At 42.5% G+C, this 21,307-nt stretch overlaps 1 protein-coding gene across 1 annotated transcript; it reads right to left on the reverse strand.

Moving 5' to 3' along the window:
- Positions 1-3,710: 3,710 nt before the first annotated feature.
- Positions 3,711-20,190, reverse strand: drc12 (dynein regulatory complex subunit 12 homolog). Its single transcript, XM_072593488.1, has 7 exons — positions 20,120-20,190; positions 16,702-16,773; positions 13,817-13,882; positions 12,497-12,616; positions 11,222-11,314; positions 10,593-10,723; positions 3,711-7,707 (listed from the first exon to the last, which is right to left on the reverse strand). The coding sequence occupies exons 2-7, from the start codon at positions 16,751-16,753 to the stop codon at positions 7,579-7,581; spliced, it is 591 nt and encodes a 196-aa protein (XP_072449589.1). The 5' UTR covers positions 16,754-16,773; positions 20,120-20,190; the 3' UTR covers positions 3,711-7,578.
- Positions 20,191-21,307: the final 1,117 nt, after the last annotated feature.

A 21,307-nucleotide genomic window follows, 5' to 3' on the forward strand; every position in this document is an offset into this window, starting at 1 on the left:
TCCCTCTGTATGTTGATGCTAATAATGGTTCTGCCATTTACTGTATACTTCCCTCCTGAATTAGATTATCCAAAATGCATCACCTTGTATTTGAACAAATTAAACTCCATCTCTGCCATTTCTCCGCCCAAGTCTCCAGGCTATCTACATCCTGCTGTATCCCCTGGCAATCCTCCTCACTATCCACAGCTCCCCCAATCTTTGTGTCATCCACAAACTTACTAATCAGATCACCCACAGTCTCCTCCAAATCATTTACAAATATTACAAACAGCAGAATTCCCAGCACTGATCCCTGTGGAACACCACTGGTCACAGATTTCCAGTCAGAATAACACCCTTCTTCCGCTACAATCTGTCTTCTATGACTAAGCCAGTTCCGTATCCATCTCACCATAGGTCCCATGTCACCTCACCTTCTGTATCAGCCTGCCGTGAGGGACTTTGCCAGAGGCCTTGCTAAAGTCCATATCGACAACATCTACCACCCTGCCCTCACCAATCACCTTCGTCACTTCCACAAAAAGCATAATCATGTTTGTGTGATGTGACCTTCCCTGTACAAAACAATGCTGCTTATCCATGTTTCTCCAAATGTGAGTAAATCCTATCTTTAAGATTCTTCTCCAATAATTTCCCTACCACTGATATAAGGTTCATTAGCCTGTAATTTCCTGAATTATCCCTGTAGCCCTTCTTAAACAAAGGAATAACATTGGCCATTCTCCATCTTTGACTAAAGAGGACACAAAGATTTCATACAAAGTTCCAGAAATTTCCTCCCTGACCTCTCTCAGTATTTTGGGATAGATCCCATCGTGGCCTAGGGACATATCTACCAAAATGCTTTTCAAAACATGCAACTTTTTTTTATACTGCTCTAAAACTCCTGTCGTGAGGTTTTCCCCCTCCTGCATACTTCTAACTGTGTCCAACTGATCCATGCAGTTTGACAGGAGCTGCAATTGGACACGCTTCCTGCAATGTGGTTGTTCAGGACATTCAAATTATCTCTGATTTCCCACATTCCACAAGAGAACCATACTACCCAGCTGACTGCCATTTTTAGTATCTAGCTACTATTAAAACAAATTTCTTTTAAATTAATTCACAGCAAATGAAATGGTCCTAAGTGTTAGTTTTTCACTAAAAATACTACAAACACTATTTTGTAAACAATAGTCCAGAAACTGCTCTAATAGCCTAAATCCCACTATTCCAAAACCTTATGAGTATGAAAAGATTAATGTAAATTGAAGCGGAGGAAAAAACAGCCCCTGACCTCTACTTACCAAGTGCACCTCCCACAATACTCCCTGTATAATGGATCAAAGTAAGAACAAATCCAACCCAGCTAGTTACTCTCAATCATCAGTAAAGTGATGGAAGGTGTCATCAACAGGGCTATCACGCACCACCTGCTCAGCAATAACCTGCTCAGTGATGCCCAGTTTGAGTCCAGCCAGGGCCACTCAGCTCCTGACCTCACTACAGCCTTGGTTCAAACATGGCCAAAAGAGTTGGAAGCGAGAATAACAGCCCTTGACATCAAGGCTGCATTTGATCAAGTGTGGTGTCGAGGAGTCCTAGCAAAACTGAAATCAATGGGTATCAGGGGGAAAACTCTCTGCTGGTTGGAGTCATACTTGGTACATTGGAAAATGTGGTTGTTGGAGGTCAGTCATCTCAGCTCCAGAACATCTCTGCAGGAGTTCCTCAGGGTAGTGTCCTAGGCCCAATCATCTTCAATTGCTTCATCAATGACCTTTCCTCCACCTGTACTTGGTTCTTTTTGAGACAGCAACGAGCTTTTCTAAGAATTATAGCGGCACCGACATACAAAACTGTCCATGAACCAGGACAGAGAAAGAGACTGAGAGGAATAGAGAGATAGATGTACACTGACACACCAACTCACACAAAGAAGCAACACAGAGTGAGGGGGGCGGGGAGGGGGGGGGGGGGGGGGTGCGTGTGTGGGGAAAGGCATCCATGTGAACACAAACATGTATGTAAGAATTTGCATGCACACGCACTGAAACCTAAAGCAGAATCTGGCCAGTTTGACTCCTGGTTTGTAGTGTTCTATCCTGTTCTCTGTCTAGTTCCTCACTCGCTGCTCACAATTTGAGCCATTTCCAGAGCAGCTGCTGAAGGTAGGTGAGACTGACATTGTCACATTGGCCTAAACATCAAAATGACAATGATTACTTTCATGGAATACAGTAGGATATTGTCAGCTCATATTTATAACAAGTGTGTGTTAATGTCACTTTGAAGATGCAACTCCTTCTGAGTTTCTGTCATTTCTGAGGTGTTTGTATCTATTAGAGCAGTGCTTTATTTCAAATGGATTAACAATCACAGACCTCCATCTAAATTAAACCACAGAATACCCATTTTATGAAACCAGCATGTAAAGAGTTGATGTCATGTTTTAAAAAAATTTGGTGTTGTCTGCAGAAAGTGGTAAGTGTCCTCAATGCAACAGCTAGGTGATTCTGCATTGGATAGGCAGCAATTGGCTCTCACCTCCTGGCTTGCACCAAAGACACAACCAAAACCACCCAATGAACTCACCAGCTCTCTAGAAAATCTTTACAGTCATCAGTTTGAGAATCACTGAGAATATAGGTGTGGTTCATCATGTGTATCATTATGTGTGATTGTGTGTCAATGTTGTGATCCCAGACCAGATAGCCAAATTCACGCTGAAATCCAGCTTGGGACCAGTAACTTGAAGTAAACAAAGTGTGAGTTCAACTCAAAATTCAAGCAGTAGACTTCATAAACTAGTGAGTACTAAACTTCAGTGCTATTGCAAACTTGAAATTTCAACTTTGGTCAACTGTCACGAGGTCAATACCATACCCTATCGTGCCCATACTTTGAGTTCAGGCTGCTTCTCTCTTCACTCTTGGATGAAATGAATGTTGCATGTCTCAGCTATGGACAGCTCACAGTTTAGAGTAATTTGGCTGTCATCTTTGGCCAGAAAAGTAGGGATATAAAATCTCACCAGGTTCAGCTAGTGTTAAACTTCTGAAGTCAAGGCTAAGTAAACTTTAGTTGCCACTTAAATGTATTTGATGTTGACCTCGAGTGCTCGAAATGGAGAAAAGTCTTGTTCTCCTTTTGTGAACCCTGCCTTTGTGAGCTCAAAAAGACAAACATAGAGTACCAAATGCCTTTGTAACATTGCAAGTTCTTGATGTCGATATTGCCTTTTTCTGCCATGTAGCTTTATATTTTTTGTTTCTTGTTTCAAAATGTGAAGTAAAAGTTGATCGTTATCATCCCACAACGTTTAGCTGCAAATCCTTGGAAGTTTCAAATTGGTATCCCCTGATTCAAAGCATTATTCTTCTCCCCAAATCTTGAGCACCGTTTCTGAAGTGTTTGTAGTCATGATTTATAGGTTACGTAAAATAATGTTTAAAAACTGCAGTGTCTGAAATGTATCAACAGAATTTCAAGCTTAGGCCAGACATCAGAAGATAAGGAAAATTCTGCTAAGGCACTGCTGAAAATCTTTGTATATGTTACTGATAGTTAGAAGTTTTACAAGTTAAGAAATAAATGGATCTGAGAAAACAAGAGGTATAGTTAGTAAGTTGGCAGATGACACCAAAATTGGAGGTGTAGTGGACAGCGAAGAGGGTTACCTCAGATTACAACAGGATCTTGACCAGATGGGCCAATGGGCTGAGAAGTGGCAAATGGAGTTTAATTCAGATAAATGCGAGGTGCTGCATTTTGGGAAAGCAAATCTTAGCAGGACTTATACACTTAATGGTAAGGTCCGAGGGAGTGTTGCTGAACAAAGAGACCTTGGAGTACAGGTTCATAGCTCTTTGAAAGTGGAGTCGCAGGTAGATAGGATAATGAAGAAGGCGTTTGGTATGTTTTCCTTTATTGGTCAGAATATTGAGTACAGGAATTGGGAGGTCATGTTGTGGCTATACAGTACATTGGTTAGGCCACTGTTGGAATATTGCATGCAATTCTGGTCTGCTTCCCATTGGAAAGATTTTCTGAAACTTGAAAGGGTTCAAGTTGCCAGAGTTGGAGGATTTGAGCTATAGGGAGAGGCCATACCGGCTGGGGCTGTTTTCCCTGGAGCGTCGGAGACTGAGGGATGACCTTATAGAGGTTTACAAAATTATGAGGGGCATGGATAGGATAAATAGGCAAAGTTTTTTCCCTGGGGTCGGGAGTCCAGAACTAGAGGACATAGGTTTAGGGTGAGAGGGGAAAGGTAGAAAAGAGATGTAAGGGGAAACGTTTTTGATGCAGAGGGTCATGCGTGTATGGAATGAGCTGCCAGAGGAAGCAGTGGAGGCTGGTACAATTGCAACATTTAAAAAGCATCTGGATGGGTATATGAATAGGAAGGGTTTGGAGGGATATGGACCGGGTGCTGGCAGGAGGGACTAGATTGGGTTGGGATATCTGGTTGGCATGGACGGGTTGGACCGAAGGGTCTGTTTCCATACTGTACATCTCTATGAGTCTATGACTCTATGAGTTCCCATGATCTTACAAAGAGAATAAAGGCCCAGGATTCATTGGCTTTGAACAACAACAATAAACATTACAACATTAGAACAGGAATATGATCTACAAATATGTATCAATATCTACAACTTTTATTCTAATATCCAGAATTAACCTGATTTAACAGATAAACTGTGGTCTAACATCCCACAGGGTACATCAAACTGTGGTCAAGGTACATCCCATAGATTTCTCAGTTATCTCCAGACTTTAATCTTATTAAACTCTACAAGAGATTCCAAATTTGTCTCTTTCAAAGACCTAGCTTTTGAACTCTTTCAAAAGCCACTCAATAATTGACTGCCACATTCCTAGGACGATGCTCCCAATTATTGGAAACCATACTTACAGGTAGCAGGGAGTTCCCACATTTCTTCAGATTTCTCAGGTACCCTGGCCCCAACACTTAGCTGTCTATTAACTCCTAGAATATCTTCCTGAGTTCTAACAGCACAGACATATCCAATTGCTCAACCTTTCACTGAGTTCTCACCATACAAAAGTCTACAGCAGTCCAGCTTAATAGTTCTTTACAGCATGGAGCTTGCTTCTGTCTCTGTCTCCTTCCTGCTCTAACTTCCTGTAATCTTTAAAGTGTTTACTGTGGTGAAGGATATAGAAGATAATAGAATGTGGGGAAATAGATGGTAACATCTTGAAAAATGTCCATATTACACAGGAGGAAGTGCTGGATGTCTTGAAACACATGAAAGTAGATAAATCCCCAGGACCTGATCAGGTGTACCCTGTGGGAAGTTAGGGAAGTGATTACTTGGCCCCTTACTGAGATACCTATATCATCGATAGTCACAGGTGAGGTATCAGAAGTCTGGAGGTTGGCGAACGTAGTGCCACTATTTAAGAAAGGTGGTAAGGAAAAGCCAGGGAACTATAGACCGGCGAGCCTGATATTGATAGTGGGTAAGTTGTTGGAGGGAATCCTGAGGGACAGGATTTACATGTATTTGGAAAGGCAAGGACTGATTCGGGATAGTCAACATGGCTTTGTGCATGGGAAATCATGTCTCATGAACTTGATTGCATTTTTTGAAAAGTAACAAAGAGGATTGATGAGGGCAGAGCGGTGGACGTGATCTATATGGACTTCAGTAAGGCGTTCGACAAGGTTCCCCATGGGAGACTGATTAGCAAGGTTAGATCTCAGGGAATAGAGGGAGAACTAGCCATTTGGATACAGAACTGGCTCAAAGGTAGAAGACTGAGGGTGGTGGTGGAGGGTTGTTTTTCAGACTGGAGGCCTGTGACCAGTGGTGTGCCAGAAGGATCAGTGCTGGTCCACTGCTTTTCGTCATTTATATAAATGATTTGGATGCGAACATTGGGAGGAATAGTTAGTAAGTTGACACCAAAATTGGAGGTGTAGTGGACAGCAAAGAAGGTTACCTCAGATTACAATGTGATCTTGATGGGCTGAGGAATGATAGATGGAGTTCAACTTAGATAAACATCAGGTGCTGCATTTTGGGAAAGCAAATCTTAGCAGGACTTATACACTTAATGATGAGGTCCAAGGTAGTGTTGCTGAACAAAGAGACCTTGAGTGCAGGTTCATAGCTCCTTGAAAGTGGAGTTGCAGGTAGATAGGATCGTGAAGAAAGTGTTTGTTATGCTTTCCTTCATTGGTCAAAGCATTGAGTACAGGAGTTGTGAGGTCATGTTACAGCTGTAAAGGCCCCTTTTGGAATACTGCGTGCAATTCTAGTCTCCCTCCTATAGGATGTTGTGAAATTTGAAAGGGTTCAGAAAAGATTTACAAGGATGCTGCCAGGGTTCGAGGATTTGAGCTATAGGGAGAGGCTGAACAGGCTGGGGCTGTTTTCCCTGGAGCGTCAGAGGCTGAGGGGTGACCTTATAGAGGTTTATAAAATCATGAGGGGCATGGATAGGGTAGATAGGCAAAGTCTTTTCATGGAGTGGGGAAGTCCAGAACTAGAGGGCATAGGTTTAGGGTGAGAGGGGAAAGATTTAAAAGAGACTATTTGGGGCAACTTATTCATGCAGAGGGTGGTACGTGTATGGAATGAGCTGCCAGAGGATGTGGTGGAGGCTGGTACAATTGCAACATTTAAAAGGCATCTGGATGGGTATATGAATAGAAAACGTTTAGACGAATATGGGCCAAATGTTGGCAAATGGGACTAGATTTATTTAGGATATCTGGTTGGCATGGACAAGTTGGACCGGAGTCCATTTCTGCGCTGTATGTCTCTGTGACCCCATGACTCTAACTGGTCTGAGTGACACTAGAAATGTTTTGAGTGACCGTTTGAGCACAATGCCAGCCCTTGTCATCAGGCAAAACAAACCATAATAACTCGTGGGAACTGAGGGTGCTCGGAATGTTACCATGTTTACAATGTGCTGGCTTACTGCACAAATTACACGTAACAGCTCTTTGCAATTCTTCCCCCTTGGACCCATATTTGAAAATTGAAAATTGCTGCAACCCCTTAAATAAGAACAGTGAGGGGAGGCAGAAGGTGATCTGGAAGAGCAGTTGGTGGGTGGGAGTCATCGGTTATTGCAGGAGCATAGTTGGTACTTTTTATTCATTTTACTTTTATTCATTTCTTTTTATTCGTTTGTATTCATTCACGGGGTGAGGGTGTTGCTGGCCAGGTCAGGATTTATTGCCCGTCCCTAATTGCCCAGAGGGCAGTTAAGTGTCAGCCACATTACTGTGGGTCTGGATTTAGGCCAGACCAGGTAGGCTTGGGGGTTTCCTTCCCTAAAGGACGTCAGTGAACCAGATAAGTTTTATGGCAACCCACAGTGGTTACATTATCACCAACTGAAGTAATGAATCTGGAGTTGAAAACTAGACTCGGTGACTATGTAACAACCATTGATTGTGACTCCAGACTCAGTAAAGTGGTTGACCCTTAAATGGATTTTTGTAAACCTTCCATTTCAAAGGCAATATGCACAACTTGTGAAAGAATAAAGGAAAACAATTACACCCGGGGACCCGCCAACCAAATATCCACCATCCCCCAGGGCTTAAATCTCCAGAGGATTGAGTCCAAATTCCAGCAGTTTTTGCTTTTGTTCAGAATGGAAACTCGTTGCTGTCTTCTCCCAGTGGAGTCTGGCTGCTTCCACCTTGTTCAGTAGCAGGTCCAGGCTCTCCTGTATTGTGGAGGGCAGGCAAAAGACAGACAGACAGACGGACAGAGAGAGGGGTCAGTGTGTCTCAGTGTTCACAAAGCTCCAGCCTGATACCACATGAAAGGATCCCATTCAATCACCTAGGGGTTTGGTTGAGGTTTTATGAGTTAACAGGGGGAGCAGGGGAAGGATCTCTGAGAGATCACAGAGTTCCAAAATGGCAAGGAGAAGTCCGGATGTATATTGGAGAATTATAATTTTACACAGTGTTATGTTTTGATCTAGAACACACTACCCGAAAGGATTTAAGAAGTAGATTCAACAGTAACTTTCAAAAGGGAGTTGACCAAATACTCACCTTCTGAAGGCCAATACTAACTTTCCCAGCGATATCTAAAATCCACGGACAAACAAAGGCAAAGTCTCAGGACTGACAAGCCAGAGGAGGGGATGTGGGATTAATTGTCTGATTTACTCATCCCTCTCTTGAAGTACCTGCCAGACATGTCTGGGCGAATTGGCCTTGTTTTCAGTTTGGGGTTCTGATGTCAGTGAGATGGATCTTGAATACAGCATGTAGAGAAAGCAAGAAGTAGGAAGAGTTTATAACACAGGGAATTGTGTTCAGGAGGAGTCTGGGAAAAGCTCACTGAAAACTCTCAAGCTGCTTTATTATTTAGATTAATAAATTCTTGATCTTGCAAGGAATTAAGAGCTACGGGGAGAGTGGGGGCAAGTGGGGGCAAATGCTCATCAGCTGTGATGGAATGGAGGAGTGGATTCGATAGGCCAAATGGCCTTACTTCCACTCCTATGTCTTATGGTCATATATTCAACTCCTTCAGTAATTTCTAGATAGAGGGCTTAAAATTATGAAAGCGTTAGTTAGGATAAAGAGAAGATGTTTCTAATATGAAGGGGTGCAAAACTAGGCCATAAATATCAGATAGTGACTGATTAATCCAATTGAGAATTTTACGCATAAAGTGTAGGACACGCTGTCACAGGGAGTAAGATGAGGTTAAATAGTAAATTTAAAGAGAAGTTAGATAGAGACAAGAGGGAGAAGGAGATACTGATAGGGTGAGATGAAGAAGGGAAGTGAGGAGAGTCCACATGTGGACTGTAAATACCAGCGTAGACCAAGTGGGCCGAATGGCTTGTTTCTGTGTTGTACTTTGCCCCCTAGCTGTCCCATACATTGAACTACTAAACCCGGATGTGTCTGAGTTTAGTTAGAGATACAGAAAAAATTGGAATGACACAGTCGTAATTCACTTTTCAGGTGCTTGGGGCATCCCAACAATGAAATTCTTTAGAAATGTCATTATGGAGATCCAAGATGGCGGCGACTCAGCAAGTCTGAGTCTATAGTGCTCCTCCCAAGACCTAGGCAAAGTGGGCCACCCTCCCCCACCACACTCACCAAATCAACTAAAAATAATTTTTATTTAATGTATTTAGTGGTTTAGTACTAAATTTATACAGTTCAGTCTCCTGTAAAAATGACTAGGGGGAAAAGAGCCTGCAGTTCTCAGCAGGCAGGAGCCCCTCCCCCACCCTCCCCAGCTGCAGGAGAGGCGTCCACAGCCGCCCCGGGGGGCTTACCTACGGTGGCGACCCTCACGGAAATAATCTCCAAACTCGACGCAAAGATCAATGCTTTCATAGAAGAGTCCCGAAGTTGGTGGAATTCATTCTCGGCCGCGCTACAAAAGCTTATCTTATTTTATCTTTGTCCTTGGGAGCGGGGTTGTTTTCCCCTGTTATTTTGTATTAATATATTTAATTATTATTTGCTGAGACTGTAATTTTAAAGTCATATATGTTCATATATGGTATTAACATTACCAAATATATCCAGGTGTTGATGTGGGGGGGGGGGGGGGGTGTGGGTGGGGGATAGGGTACTCACTGTTAGTTCTAGTTCAGTAGTATACTTGAATTTTCTTTATTCTATCGTGGGGTGCCTGGGTCAAGGGTGGGTCATTCGTTGGGAGAGGTTATGATGGGTTTTTTGGAAAGGAAGTGATGCCCTCTGGGAATAAGGGTGAAGATCTCCATTTAAATACGTTTTATACTTTTTTTTACTATTTAGAAATTTTTAAAATTATATTGATCTGAATGTACTAAAGAGCTTTTATTTTTGTAAATTTTATATGCTCTATGCTCGGGATGTTTTGGATAAATACGGGTTTTGTTGTCATCTGACGTTAACACATTCCGAGCATGTACATCACTGCTCAATTTATGTGTTATCTGTTGGATATTTTTTCTCTTGAATAATGTAAGAATTTTAATGATACACTCTGGTTAGTTGTAAGTTAGATGAGGAGTTAGTTGAGTTTTGTCTTTTTTTTCTCTTGGTATTTTTTTTTCTTGTTTGATAGATTTTGGTTATGATTTATTTAAGATTTAACTATATATCAATGTTTATACTTGGGTCTTTTTTTTAGTTTTCTTTTGTAAACTTGTGGAAAAAAAATTTAAAAAACGAAAGAAATGTCATTCTTTGTAATGATGTGAATTCAGCTGCCAACTTGCACACAGCAGTACCCCAAAAGCAGCAGTGGCCAGATTAATTGAGAGGTAAATACTGGCTCAGACACCAGGGAGAAACTCCCAGGCCACACTTTTTGAAATGGTGTTGTGGCACGTTTCATGTCTGACTGAGAGGTTTCATGACCTTGAGCTGACAGCAGTTCAGAAAGACCGCAGCTTTTAACAAAGCTGTCCTCTGAAAGCTGTCCTCTGAAAGCTGTCCTCTGAAATGGACAACAGCCAATCAGTTCAGGGATAGGTCTTGCCAGCACTGCTTACATCCTGTGGAAGAATTAAAAATACTAACTCAGATATGTATCCCTACGACACAGGTGTGTTTATCACTTCCTGACATGGCTACTTACATGGAGGATGGCCTCATACTCAGTCTCCATGTTGTCTATCTTGCTCTGGAGTTCTTTGATGGTGGAATCCTTCTCCTTGATGATCTGCAACTTCTCCTCCTGAGTCCTTGCTAGTTGCTGTTGACATGATGCTGAAGATAAGTGACTGAATTAGTTCAAGCATCTTCACTTTCACAGTTCCCCCTTCCCTCATTAAACCAAATTGTAACAAAGCTCCATGGTACAATCAGCGTTACAAACTCCAGCACAACCCAACACATTTCCAGCACAATCCCAACATATTCCCAGCACAGTCCCAGCACAACCCTAACACATTCCCAGCATAATCCCAAGACAGTCCCAGCACAGTCTCAATCCAATCCCAACACAGTCCCAGCAGGGTCCTAGTGGATTTAGTTAAAAGTCACACAACACCAGAGGCATCTCCACACCAGTGGATTTAGTGTGATCAGGTTAGGCTGATTTTCAGTAATTTAATTTTGGACAAACATTAATTTGGCCACAAACGCTAAACTTACAATCAAGTTACACACGCACATACACTAGAGATAGTCACACATACACAAACAGACAGATACACACATACTTCCAATGCTGACACTGCTCTGTGTGGTGTTCATAGCACTCACTGAGTTGTTGCTGCAGGTGACTGATCTCAATCTCCAGCTGATGTACTCTCAGTTCCATGTCTGCCCTCATTGTCTTGTACTGACGAGTCATGTCTGGAATGAAGAGAGATGAAGATGACTGCAGTGGTGTAGGGACTGTTTACAACATTCACATCAAACTTGATCATTTGTGCTCCCTCTCAGTAGCAATCAGTTCTGTTTGGGGAGCACGCTATGGTGACCGTGTCTTGTGCTGCTGCAGCTGTATCAATGGTTTGTGTTTCACCCACGTGTTCAAATCTGCCTTATCTGATTTCATAGCCGAGATACAGTGAAAAGTATTGTTTTGCTGCTAACCAGACAAATCATACCTAACATAAGTACATCAGGGAAATAGAACAGAATGCAGATTAGAGTGTTACAGAGAAGGTGCAGAGAAAGATCAACTCTAATACATGAGAGAGGTCTATTCACAAATCTGATAACAGCGTGGAAGAATGTGTTGGGATGTGTTTTCAAAATTTTGTACCTTCTGCCCAATGGAAAAGAGTGGGAGGGGTCCTTGATTATGTTGGCTGCGTTCCCAAGGCAGCAGGAAGTGTAGATGGAGTCTATGGAAGGAAGGCTGGTTTTCATAATGGACATTTGAGGGATCCAATGCTCTCTAGGGCACTGGACTTTTATGCTGTGCGCTCAGAGCCTGTATAGTCTTGATGGACTCCTGATGCTGAGTCACTTCTCCAGCTTGTTTGCTCTCTCACCCTCATAACTCTCTATGTACACTCCGAATGCTATCATACCAAATTTATCTCACTCTGCTAACCCTAACCATAACTCCTCCTCTGCTCTAGTCTCGATCACACATTTCTGACTCTCTGTTGTGTCCTGGAACAGACATCTCTCTGAATGATATTCAGGCACAGTTTTTGATCGGAAATAATCGGTGACAATATTATTTAGCCCAAAATGGGCTGGTCGAGGTGAGGAAAAGACAGCTGAGGCTGCAGCTGACCGTCCCTGTAATTAAACCTGATTTTATCAAACCCTAACCCAATCACAACAACATCTTTGAAATTCTCAGAGAAACTAATCACTAACCTTGAAACTCTGGAATATGTGACGGGCTTGGACATCCCGTACCAGCTTTCATCATCTCACTTTGCACAGACCAGGTCAGGCCCCAGGAAGGTCAGTTTGTGACAGACTTGTTTCCTTGATATTCTCAGTGGAGTCCCTGCCTCACTCTGCATCATGGGCAGGTGCTAGATTCTGTTTCCATTTCTGTCTTACACTTACCGGAATGGATTGCCTTCTTAACGTCTTGTTCCTCAGTCAAATCATTCTTGAGAAGTTGCAACTTTGCCTTCCACTCTTCTTTAACCATCAAAGCCTGTCTTGCAATATCTTTCCGCAAAACTGGTAATGAAGGATCAAACATTCACACAGTGCCTTTAATCCAACTCTTAGTTTATGCTCATCAAGTAAGAAATACTAGAAAATAGTTTAGATTAGATTAGATTACATTACATTACAGTGTGGAAACAGGCCCTTCGGCCCAACAAGTCCATACCGACCTGCCGAAGCGCAACCCACCCATACCTCTACATTTACCCCTTACCTAACACGACGGACAATTTAGCATGGCCAATTCACCTGGCCTGCACATCTTTGGACTGTGGGAGGAAACCGGAGCACCTGGAGGAAACCCACGCAGACACGGGGAGAACATGCAAACTTATTTATTTATAGTTTATTTTGCCACTTTCAGTTCCTGGTGTTGGCATTCTGGGGCAGGGACAGCACAAGGTTAGATACAGAGTAAAAATCCATCGATACCATCCCCATCAAGCACTCTATGGAAAGAATAGCACGGGGTTACATACAAAGTAAAAGCCCATTTACTCTTTAAAAGTTAAAATAAAGTTCCCTTGACACTGCCTCCATCAAATATTCCCAGTTACAGTAGAGGGTTAGATATAGAGTAAAATTTTCTCTACCCTTTTAAACTGAATGTAAATCTCTCTGTGCCCTTTTAAACTGAAGGTAAGGCTCCATCTTTTTTTACAACTGAAAGTAAACAGTAGGTATAGCTCCCTTGACACCACCGCCATCACACACGCCTAGGACAGGGACAATACCAGGCCACATAAAGAGCAAAGCTCCCAACATGGTTTTAAACTGAATGTAAACTGAAAGTAAAGCTCCCTTTACACCGTTCCCATCAAACACTCTAAAGACAAGTTCAACATGGAGTTAGATACAAAATAAAGCTACCTCTATTCTCCCATCCATTCCAGTGCAACAAATTACATGTCAGCCATATGCAGAATGTAACGCTTAATAATTTGTACTGGAAGGTTATTCCTTGGCCATTAAGAGGAGAGTGGCCTGTCTTTAAAACCTAAACTTGACAAAACACCTACTGAGTGTGGCTGCTGATGGTGACAGTGAGCTACAGAGAATTACGCAATTGTCAGTGATGGCAACGACAAGGCCTGTGTGAAATTCTTTACTCCAGCCAATCAACACGTCCAATCTATTAACTCTTCAGGTCCACCAACTGAAATTAGTGTCCAACTTTATTTCAAATTCTGGATATAGAATGAATTCTCTTACCCAACTGATCTTTGAGTGATTCAACTTGATGAACTGTTCTCTTGTATTTTTCCTCAACGCTGTCCCCTATAATATGTGAAACAGTGAGAGAGGCACACAAGAGATGTCAGGAGTCAGGAGAGTGAGAGAGAACAGGGAGAGAACAACATACAAACAAAACAAAATTGCTAGATTTCCTATCATTACATAAAATTCTAAATCATGTGCAAATCAGAAATTGGTTTGTTTTGAGATTCTCTTGTCTGTGGCAGCTAGAGATCATAACATGGAATGATTACTGAATTGGCTCATTTCCCCAGGGAATAATTACACAGTATCAATAGCTTTGAAACTAGCCTTTCAGGGAAGTATGTAGTGAAGATAATATCAAATCTGATGCTTCTGTGATGGAGTAGAAAGTCTGGCTGGAAAAATATCCTCACCAGCCCTGGGGCACACTGACTTCAATCAGGAGTGACAGGAGACAAAGTTAAAACTATTCCTTTAATGGATCAACATATGAATTGGGAGCTGGATAGAGGCTGCTTAACCATTCAGTCAGATCATAGCTGATCTAATTGCAGTTACAAATTCATTGATGGTCATTTCACATCCTCATCAATCTATCTCACTCAGTCTAAAAAATATTCAACGACCCAGCTTCTACTGCTTTCTGGAGAAGAAAATTACACAGACGAATAACCCTTTGAGAGAAAAAGAATTACTTCATTTCTAACATAAGTGGGAGATGCTTTATTTTTAAAGCATCTAGTTCTAGTTCTAGACCCTAGGAGATGCACATCCTTTGTGTATCTACCCTGTCAAGTCCCCTCAGGATCCTACATGTTACAATAAGCTCACCTCTCAATCTTCTGATACAGGCCCAACTATTGCTTATAGAGCCCTTACATGACTGATATCAGTCAAGGCAAGCTACTCTGAACTGCTTCCATGATAATACTGCTCTCCCTAAACCAAGAGATCTAAACCATACACAGAACTCCAGATGTGGTCTCACCAATACCCTGTACAACTGAAGTAAAACATTTATATTCCATTATCCATGCAATAATAAAAAAAGAACTGAGGTACTCTGAACAGGTTATACACTAAACAGGACAAAAGACCCAAACAACTGCAGACGCTGGAAATCAGAAACAAAAACAGAAATTGCTGGAAAAACTCAGTAGGTCAGACAGCATCTGTGGAGAGAAATACTGGATTAGTGGTGCTGGAAGAGCACAGCAGTTCAGGCAGCATCCAACGAGCAGCGAAATCGACGTTTCGGCCACCTCCTAGCAGAGCGCTTTAGGGAACATCTCCGTGACACCCGCACCAATCAACCAAACCGCCCCGTGGCCCAACATTTCAACTCCCCCTCCCACTCTGCCGAGGACATGGAGGTCCTGGGCCTCCTTCACACCCGCTCCCTCACCACCAGACGCCTGGAGGAAGAACGCCTCATCTTCCGCCTCGGAACACTTCAACCCCAGGGCATCAATGTGGACTTCAACAGCTTCCTCATTTCCCCTTCCCCCACCTCATCCTAGTTTCAAACTTCCAGCTCAGTAACTGTCTCCTTGACTTGTCCGGACTTGTCCGACCTGCCTATCTTCTTTTCCACCTATCCACTCCACCCTCTCCTCCTTGACCTATCACCTTCATCTCCCCCCCACTCACCCATTGTACTCTATGCTACTCTCTCCCCACCCCCACCCTCCTCTAGCTTATCTCTCCACGCTTCAGGCTCTCTGCCTTTATTCCTGATGAAGGGCTTTTGCCCGAAACGTCGATTTCGCTGCTCGTTGGATGCTGCCTGAACTGCTGTGCTCTTCCAGCACCACTAATCCAGTATTTGGTTTTCAGCATCTGCACTCATTGTGTTTACCTCTGTGGAGAGAAAGTAGAGTTAACGTTTTGGGTCCAGTGAGTGAAGAAGGGTCACTGGACCTGAAATGTTGACTCTGCTTTCTCTCCACAGATGTTGCCAGACCTGCTGAGTTTTTCCTGCAATTTCAGTTTTTCTTTACTCTGAATGGGTTTTTGTTTCATATCATTTAGTGCCTTCTTGTGTATTTTAGAACATATTTGTCAGGCTTGGTTGAAAATGAATCTTCCACAACATAAAAAATATGAATGTAGTTTCTCCCTAAAACTACATGGAACACACGTCTCAAAATTTAAATAATTTAAAGGTTTTCTTGTGCAGTGAACAGGTGGTCATTCCATCAGCCTGTTTGAACAGTGTGATCGGTGCCCCAGTTTGAAGCAATGGTGGAGGGGGAATAGTGAGCCCAGGTTCCTGCTGGATTCGATGATGGATATCAGATTATATGAATCTTGGGACATAGTAATGCAGTTCACACAAAGAGCATGGCTACTGTTGATTTAAGTCAGTTATTTGTTGTGCTAAAATTGTTGAGATTAAACTAACTGACATCTTCTGCCAGTGCAACTCCTCCTGCCTGTGCTCTGAGCCCCCACCGAAATCTCTGCTTCTCATGTTTGGTGGTGCTGTAATAAAATTGGATGAATATTGATGGAAAGGTACATCAGGTTCATGTACATGGTCCTGAACTGGTGAACCAGAGTGGATCACAAAGGCACAGGCAGGAAGTGACCAGCTGCATCGTTGAGCTTGGCCACATGAAGCGTATAAACTCCACAACTGACCCCTTTTCACATCCGTCCCTCCCTCACCCTGAGATGTTATATGATCTGCCAGTGAAGCAAAACAACAAAAGTGAAACCCTAGCCATAAAAGAAATAATAATTTAAGCTTTCATTCCAAACTCCTCAGATAATCCGAGATCAATGCTGATCTCACACTGTGGAGCATTACACTGGAATGTACGTGTGACAAAATACCAACTGAGATGTTGCTATTTATTCTGCTCTTCACTCACCTTCTGTTCCTTTCTTCACTTTCTTTGTCTTTCCCTTATTCTTAGGTGGCATTTTCCTCAAATATCCTAAACCTGCAAAAAAGCAAATAAACATGTTCCTGTGAAGGAGGAGGCTGCAACTGGTTGTTACATCTGCCAATATTGACACTATTGCTAACATTTGCAAATTCTCAGGCAGGAGAGCTCAAGTCCAGAGATCCATTGCAGAGATTGCTACATAAAATCTTGTCCAACAATACAGAGCAGTATGGATGTAGTGACACACAAGGTTAATACTGAGGGAATGCCACACTGTTGGAGGGTCAGTGTTGAGGGACTACCACCTGTCAGAGGGTCAGTGCTGAGGGAATGCCGCATTTCAGAGGGTCAGCACTGAGGGAGTGCTGCACTGTTGCAGGGTCAGTACTGAGGGACTGTCGCACTGTTGGTTTTGTCATTCAGATGAGACTCTAATCAAGGCCCTTCTTGCTCTTTCCAGAGAATATAAAGATCCCATTACTTTATTTTGAAAAGTGGATTGGGAAGAATGATTTCTGCCAGCGTTCAGGCCCATATCTGGTAATATCACAAAAACATATTATCTGGACTGATGACATTATTGTTTATGGGAGCTTGATGTGTGTAAATTGGCTGCTTTGTGACTACATTACACAATCACAGAATTGCTGCAATGCAGTAAGATTCAATGTGGCTCATAGTGTTCACACTGGCTGTCTGAATGTGTATTTCACCCAGTGCCATTCTCCAACTTTCCCTCTGTCATCCTGCACATGGATCCTTTGACAATTTTGAACCTACTTCTACCATACCTTTGAGCAACTCCATTCACTGTGTGATAAAACTTTTCCTTGTTTGCTTTTATTTGTTACACAAATTACTTTAAATTTGTGCCCACTTGAACCTTTCATGAATTAAAACATACTCTCTCTGTTTACTCTGTCCAGGTTACTCATGAATTAGAATATTTCAATAAAATCTCTTCTCTGCTTTCTCCTCTCCAAGAACAACAGTCTCAACTCGAATTTAACTTCATAAGTGATCTTAAGAATGACTTCAAAAAGTACTTATTGTGCTGATTGTAAAGCACAATCGCGTGTTTTGAGACATGAATATGCCTCTCTCCCACCCCGCGAGGATTGAGAAAATGATGGTGTCTATTGTAAAGGATGTAAAGAATGTGCCTGTTGCTGGCTGGGCCAGCATTTATTGCCATCCCTAATTGCTCTTGCGGTGCCTGCTGAACTGCTGCAGTCTGTTCTCCCCCTCAAGCTCAAATACATGATTGACCTAAATGATTAAGTTTCTAATCAGGCCGCGACTAACAGAGAATGGGATTCAACCAAAACTCTCTAAGTCAGTCTGGGTGATCTTCAAATGTCCCTCATCTGCGTTCGATAAGGTTCCCCACAGTAGGCTATTGTACAAAATGCGAAGGAATGGGATTGTGGGAGATATAGCAGTTTGGATCAGTAATTGGCTTGCTGAAAGAAGACAGAGGGTGGTGGTTGATGGGAAATATTCATCCTGGTGTCCAGTTACAAGTGGTGTACCGAAAGGGTCGGTGTTGGGTCTACTGCTGTTCATCATTTTTATAAACGACCTGGATGAGGGCGTAGAACGGTGGGTTAGTAAATTTGCAGACGACACTAAGGTCGGTGGAGTTGTGGATAGTGACGAAGGATGTTGTAGGTTACAGAGAGACATAGATAAGCTGCAGAGCTGGGCTGAGAGGTGGCAAATGGAGTTTAATGTGGACAAGTGTGAGGTGATTCACTTTGGTCAGAGTAACCGGAATGCAAAGTACTGGGCTAATGGTAAGATTCTTGGTAGTGTAGATGAGTAGAGATCTCGGTGTCCACATACACAGATCCTTGAAAGTTGCCACCCAGGTTGACAAGGTTGTTAAGAAGGCTTACAGTGTTTTAGCTTTTATTAATAGAGGCATCGAGTTCTGGAACCATGAGGTTATGCTGCAGCTGTACAAAGCTCTGGTGCAGCCGCTCTTGGAGTATTGTGTACAGTTCTGGTCACCGCATTATAAGAAGGATGTGGAAGCTTTGGAAAAGGTGCAGAGGAGATTTACCAGGATGTTACCTGGTATGGAGGGAAAGTCTTACGAGGAAAGACTGAGGGACTTGAGGCTGTTTTTGTTGGAGAGAAGAAGGTTGAGAGGTGACTTAATAGAGACATATAAGATAATCAGAGGGTTAGATAGGGTGGACAGGGAGAGCCGTTTTCCAAGTATGAGGGCAGCGAGCACAAGGGGGCATAGCTTTAAATTGAGGGGTGATAGATATAGGACAGATGTCAGAGGTAGTTTCTTTACTCAGAGAGTCAAGGGTATGGAATGCTTTGCCTGCAACGGTAGTAGATTCGCCAACTTTAAGTACACTTAAGTCATCATTGGACAGGCAAATGGACGTACATGGAATATGAGGTTATGCTGCAGCTGTACAAAGCTCTGGTGCAGCCGCTCTTGGAGTATTGTGTACAGTTCTGGTCACCGCATTATAAGAAGGATGTGGAAGCTTTGGAAAAGGTGCAGAGGAGATTTACCAGGATGTTACCTGGTATGGAGGGAAAGTCTTACGAGGAAAGACTGAGGGACTTGAGGCTGTTTTTGTTGGAGAGAAGAAGGTTGAGAGGTGACTTAATAGAGACATATAAGATAATCAGAGGGTTAGATAGGGTGGACAGGGAGAGCCGTTTTCCAAGTATGAGGGCAGCGAGCACAAGGGGGCATAGCTTTAAATTGAGGGGTGATAGATATAGGACAGATGTCAGAGGTAGTTTCTTTACTCAGAGAGTCAAGGGTATGGAATGCTTTGCCTGCAACGGTAGTAGATTCGCCAAGTTTAAGTACACTTAAGTCATCATTGGACAGGCAAATGGACGTACATGGAATAGTGTAGGTTAGATGGGCTTCAGATTGGTATGACAGGGTGGTGCAACATCAAGGGCCAAAGGGCCTGTACTGCACTGTAATGTTCTATGTTCATTAAATAACTATGAGTGACCTTTACTGAAAGTCTTTCTGGAATATCCCAGGGAAAGAGGATGAGAGAATTAGGGACGTCCATTCTCAAGACACTTTTTGGGAAGTCTTTTTTAAGGAAGCAGCAAAATAAATACATTGAGAGAAATAGAAGTTAAAAAAGGAACAAAGAGCTGACTCAAAATTCACACAGTTGCACAATAAAGTAACAAAACAGCAGAGGTAACTAAATTAAAATATAAAAGATTGAAATATTTTAAGTGCAAGCAATTCCGATATGGGAAGAAATTTACAAATTAAAGACTGAATAGAAAACGTAATTTATTAAATGTTGTCAAAATCAACAGAAACAATTGTAGATGCAAAATTAATTTAGGAACAATGTAGATCTATTTGCAATTATAAGAAAACATATTTACACACAGTTTGTTGAATCGCTTGTCTGCAGCTTCTGCCGGACGCTTCGACTGAAACCGGATGAGGCTTGATCGATATGTTTGTGCACCAATGAGAGATTGGAATATGACGTCATACACCGCAACAAACCAATAACTGCAGTTCAGAGGTGGGACTTCGAGGTCAATGTTTGACGTTGCTAGGCAGCGCCGATGCAGGTTGCCTGGAGACGGAAAAGCCTGGGTCATAGGGCGGCACCATCTTTGAGACAGGCAGATGGAGTTCAATTTCCAGGCATTCATCGTAAATCATTGAATAAAGGAATCGAGCCTTCCCCACCGAGATCATCGCTGTTCTGCCTTATTTAGAAAATACTGTTATGACAATGCAAATGAGTTTCATGCATGTGTATCACTTTAATATCAAAATATTTTCAATCATTAATTTTGTATAGGTACTGCACAGATTTCTCCCTTTTTTTATACTGTTGTTTCCCCCCTAAGATCCTGGAAGAGGGGAATGGGTTTGTAATTGAAGTAAAGTACTGATCTGCTGCTGCTGGAAATATGAAATAAAAACAGTAAGTGGAAGAAAAACTGAGCAGGTTGAGCAGCACCTGTGGAGAAAGAAACAGAAATTTTTCACTGAATCTCGACAGTGCAGGAAAAAAAGCCATTTGGCCCATCTGCACCCATTCTCCAAAGAGCATGCGAGCCCTATACCCGTATTTACCATGGCTAATCCTGAACACTCTGGGCGGTTAAGTAAAGCTAACCCACCTAACGTGCCTGCCTTCGGGTATGGGAGGAAATCCACGCAGACATGGGAACGTGCAAACTCCACACAGGTAGCCAATGCTGGAATTGGACCCGGTGCCGTGAGAAGGCAGTGCTAACCGTGCCTCAACGACGCCCTAACTTTCATTGGGGTTAAAATACTTCGCCAATAGCAAAGAGGTGGACAAGCCTCTGTCTAACATAATTATGAGGGGCTTTTTAGAGAGGCTACAAAGGACTTGTATCTGTTAGTAGAGAGAGATGAATTCTAGATAACAGTGATTGACGGGAGGAGTGTAGGAAAGTTGGTATTTTTTTCGCTCAGAGTGGCGGAGTTGGAACTGAAAAAGTGGTAGAATTCCTTTTCATCCCCACCCTCTTGCCACATCACGATTTCAAAAATACTTGATACCCACTTGAAATGCAGGAGCAACCTACA

This window comes from Chiloscyllium punctatum, chromosome 23, assembly GCF_047496795.1.
Source record: "Chiloscyllium punctatum isolate Juve2018m chromosome 23, sChiPun1.3, whole genome shotgun sequence".
NCBI classification, from domain to species: Eukaryota; Metazoa; Chordata; class Chondrichthyes; order Orectolobiformes; family Hemiscylliidae; genus Chiloscyllium; species Chiloscyllium punctatum.

Excerpts from the sequence above, each read along its gene's own strand:
- drc12 (XM_072593488.1), bottom strand. The coding sequence starts at position 16,753 with ATGCCACCTAAGAATAAGGGAAAGACAAAGAAAGTGAAGAAAGGAACA. Across the intron at positions 13,883-16,701 it reads AGTGAAGAAAGGAACAGAAG|GGGACAGCGTTGAGGAAAAA; the intron begins GTGAGTGAAGAG and ends CACATATTATAG. Across the intron at positions 10,724-11,221 it reads TCACCTGCAGCAACAACTCA|CATCATGTCAACAGCAACTA; the intron begins GTGAGTGCTATG and ends ACTTATCTTCAG.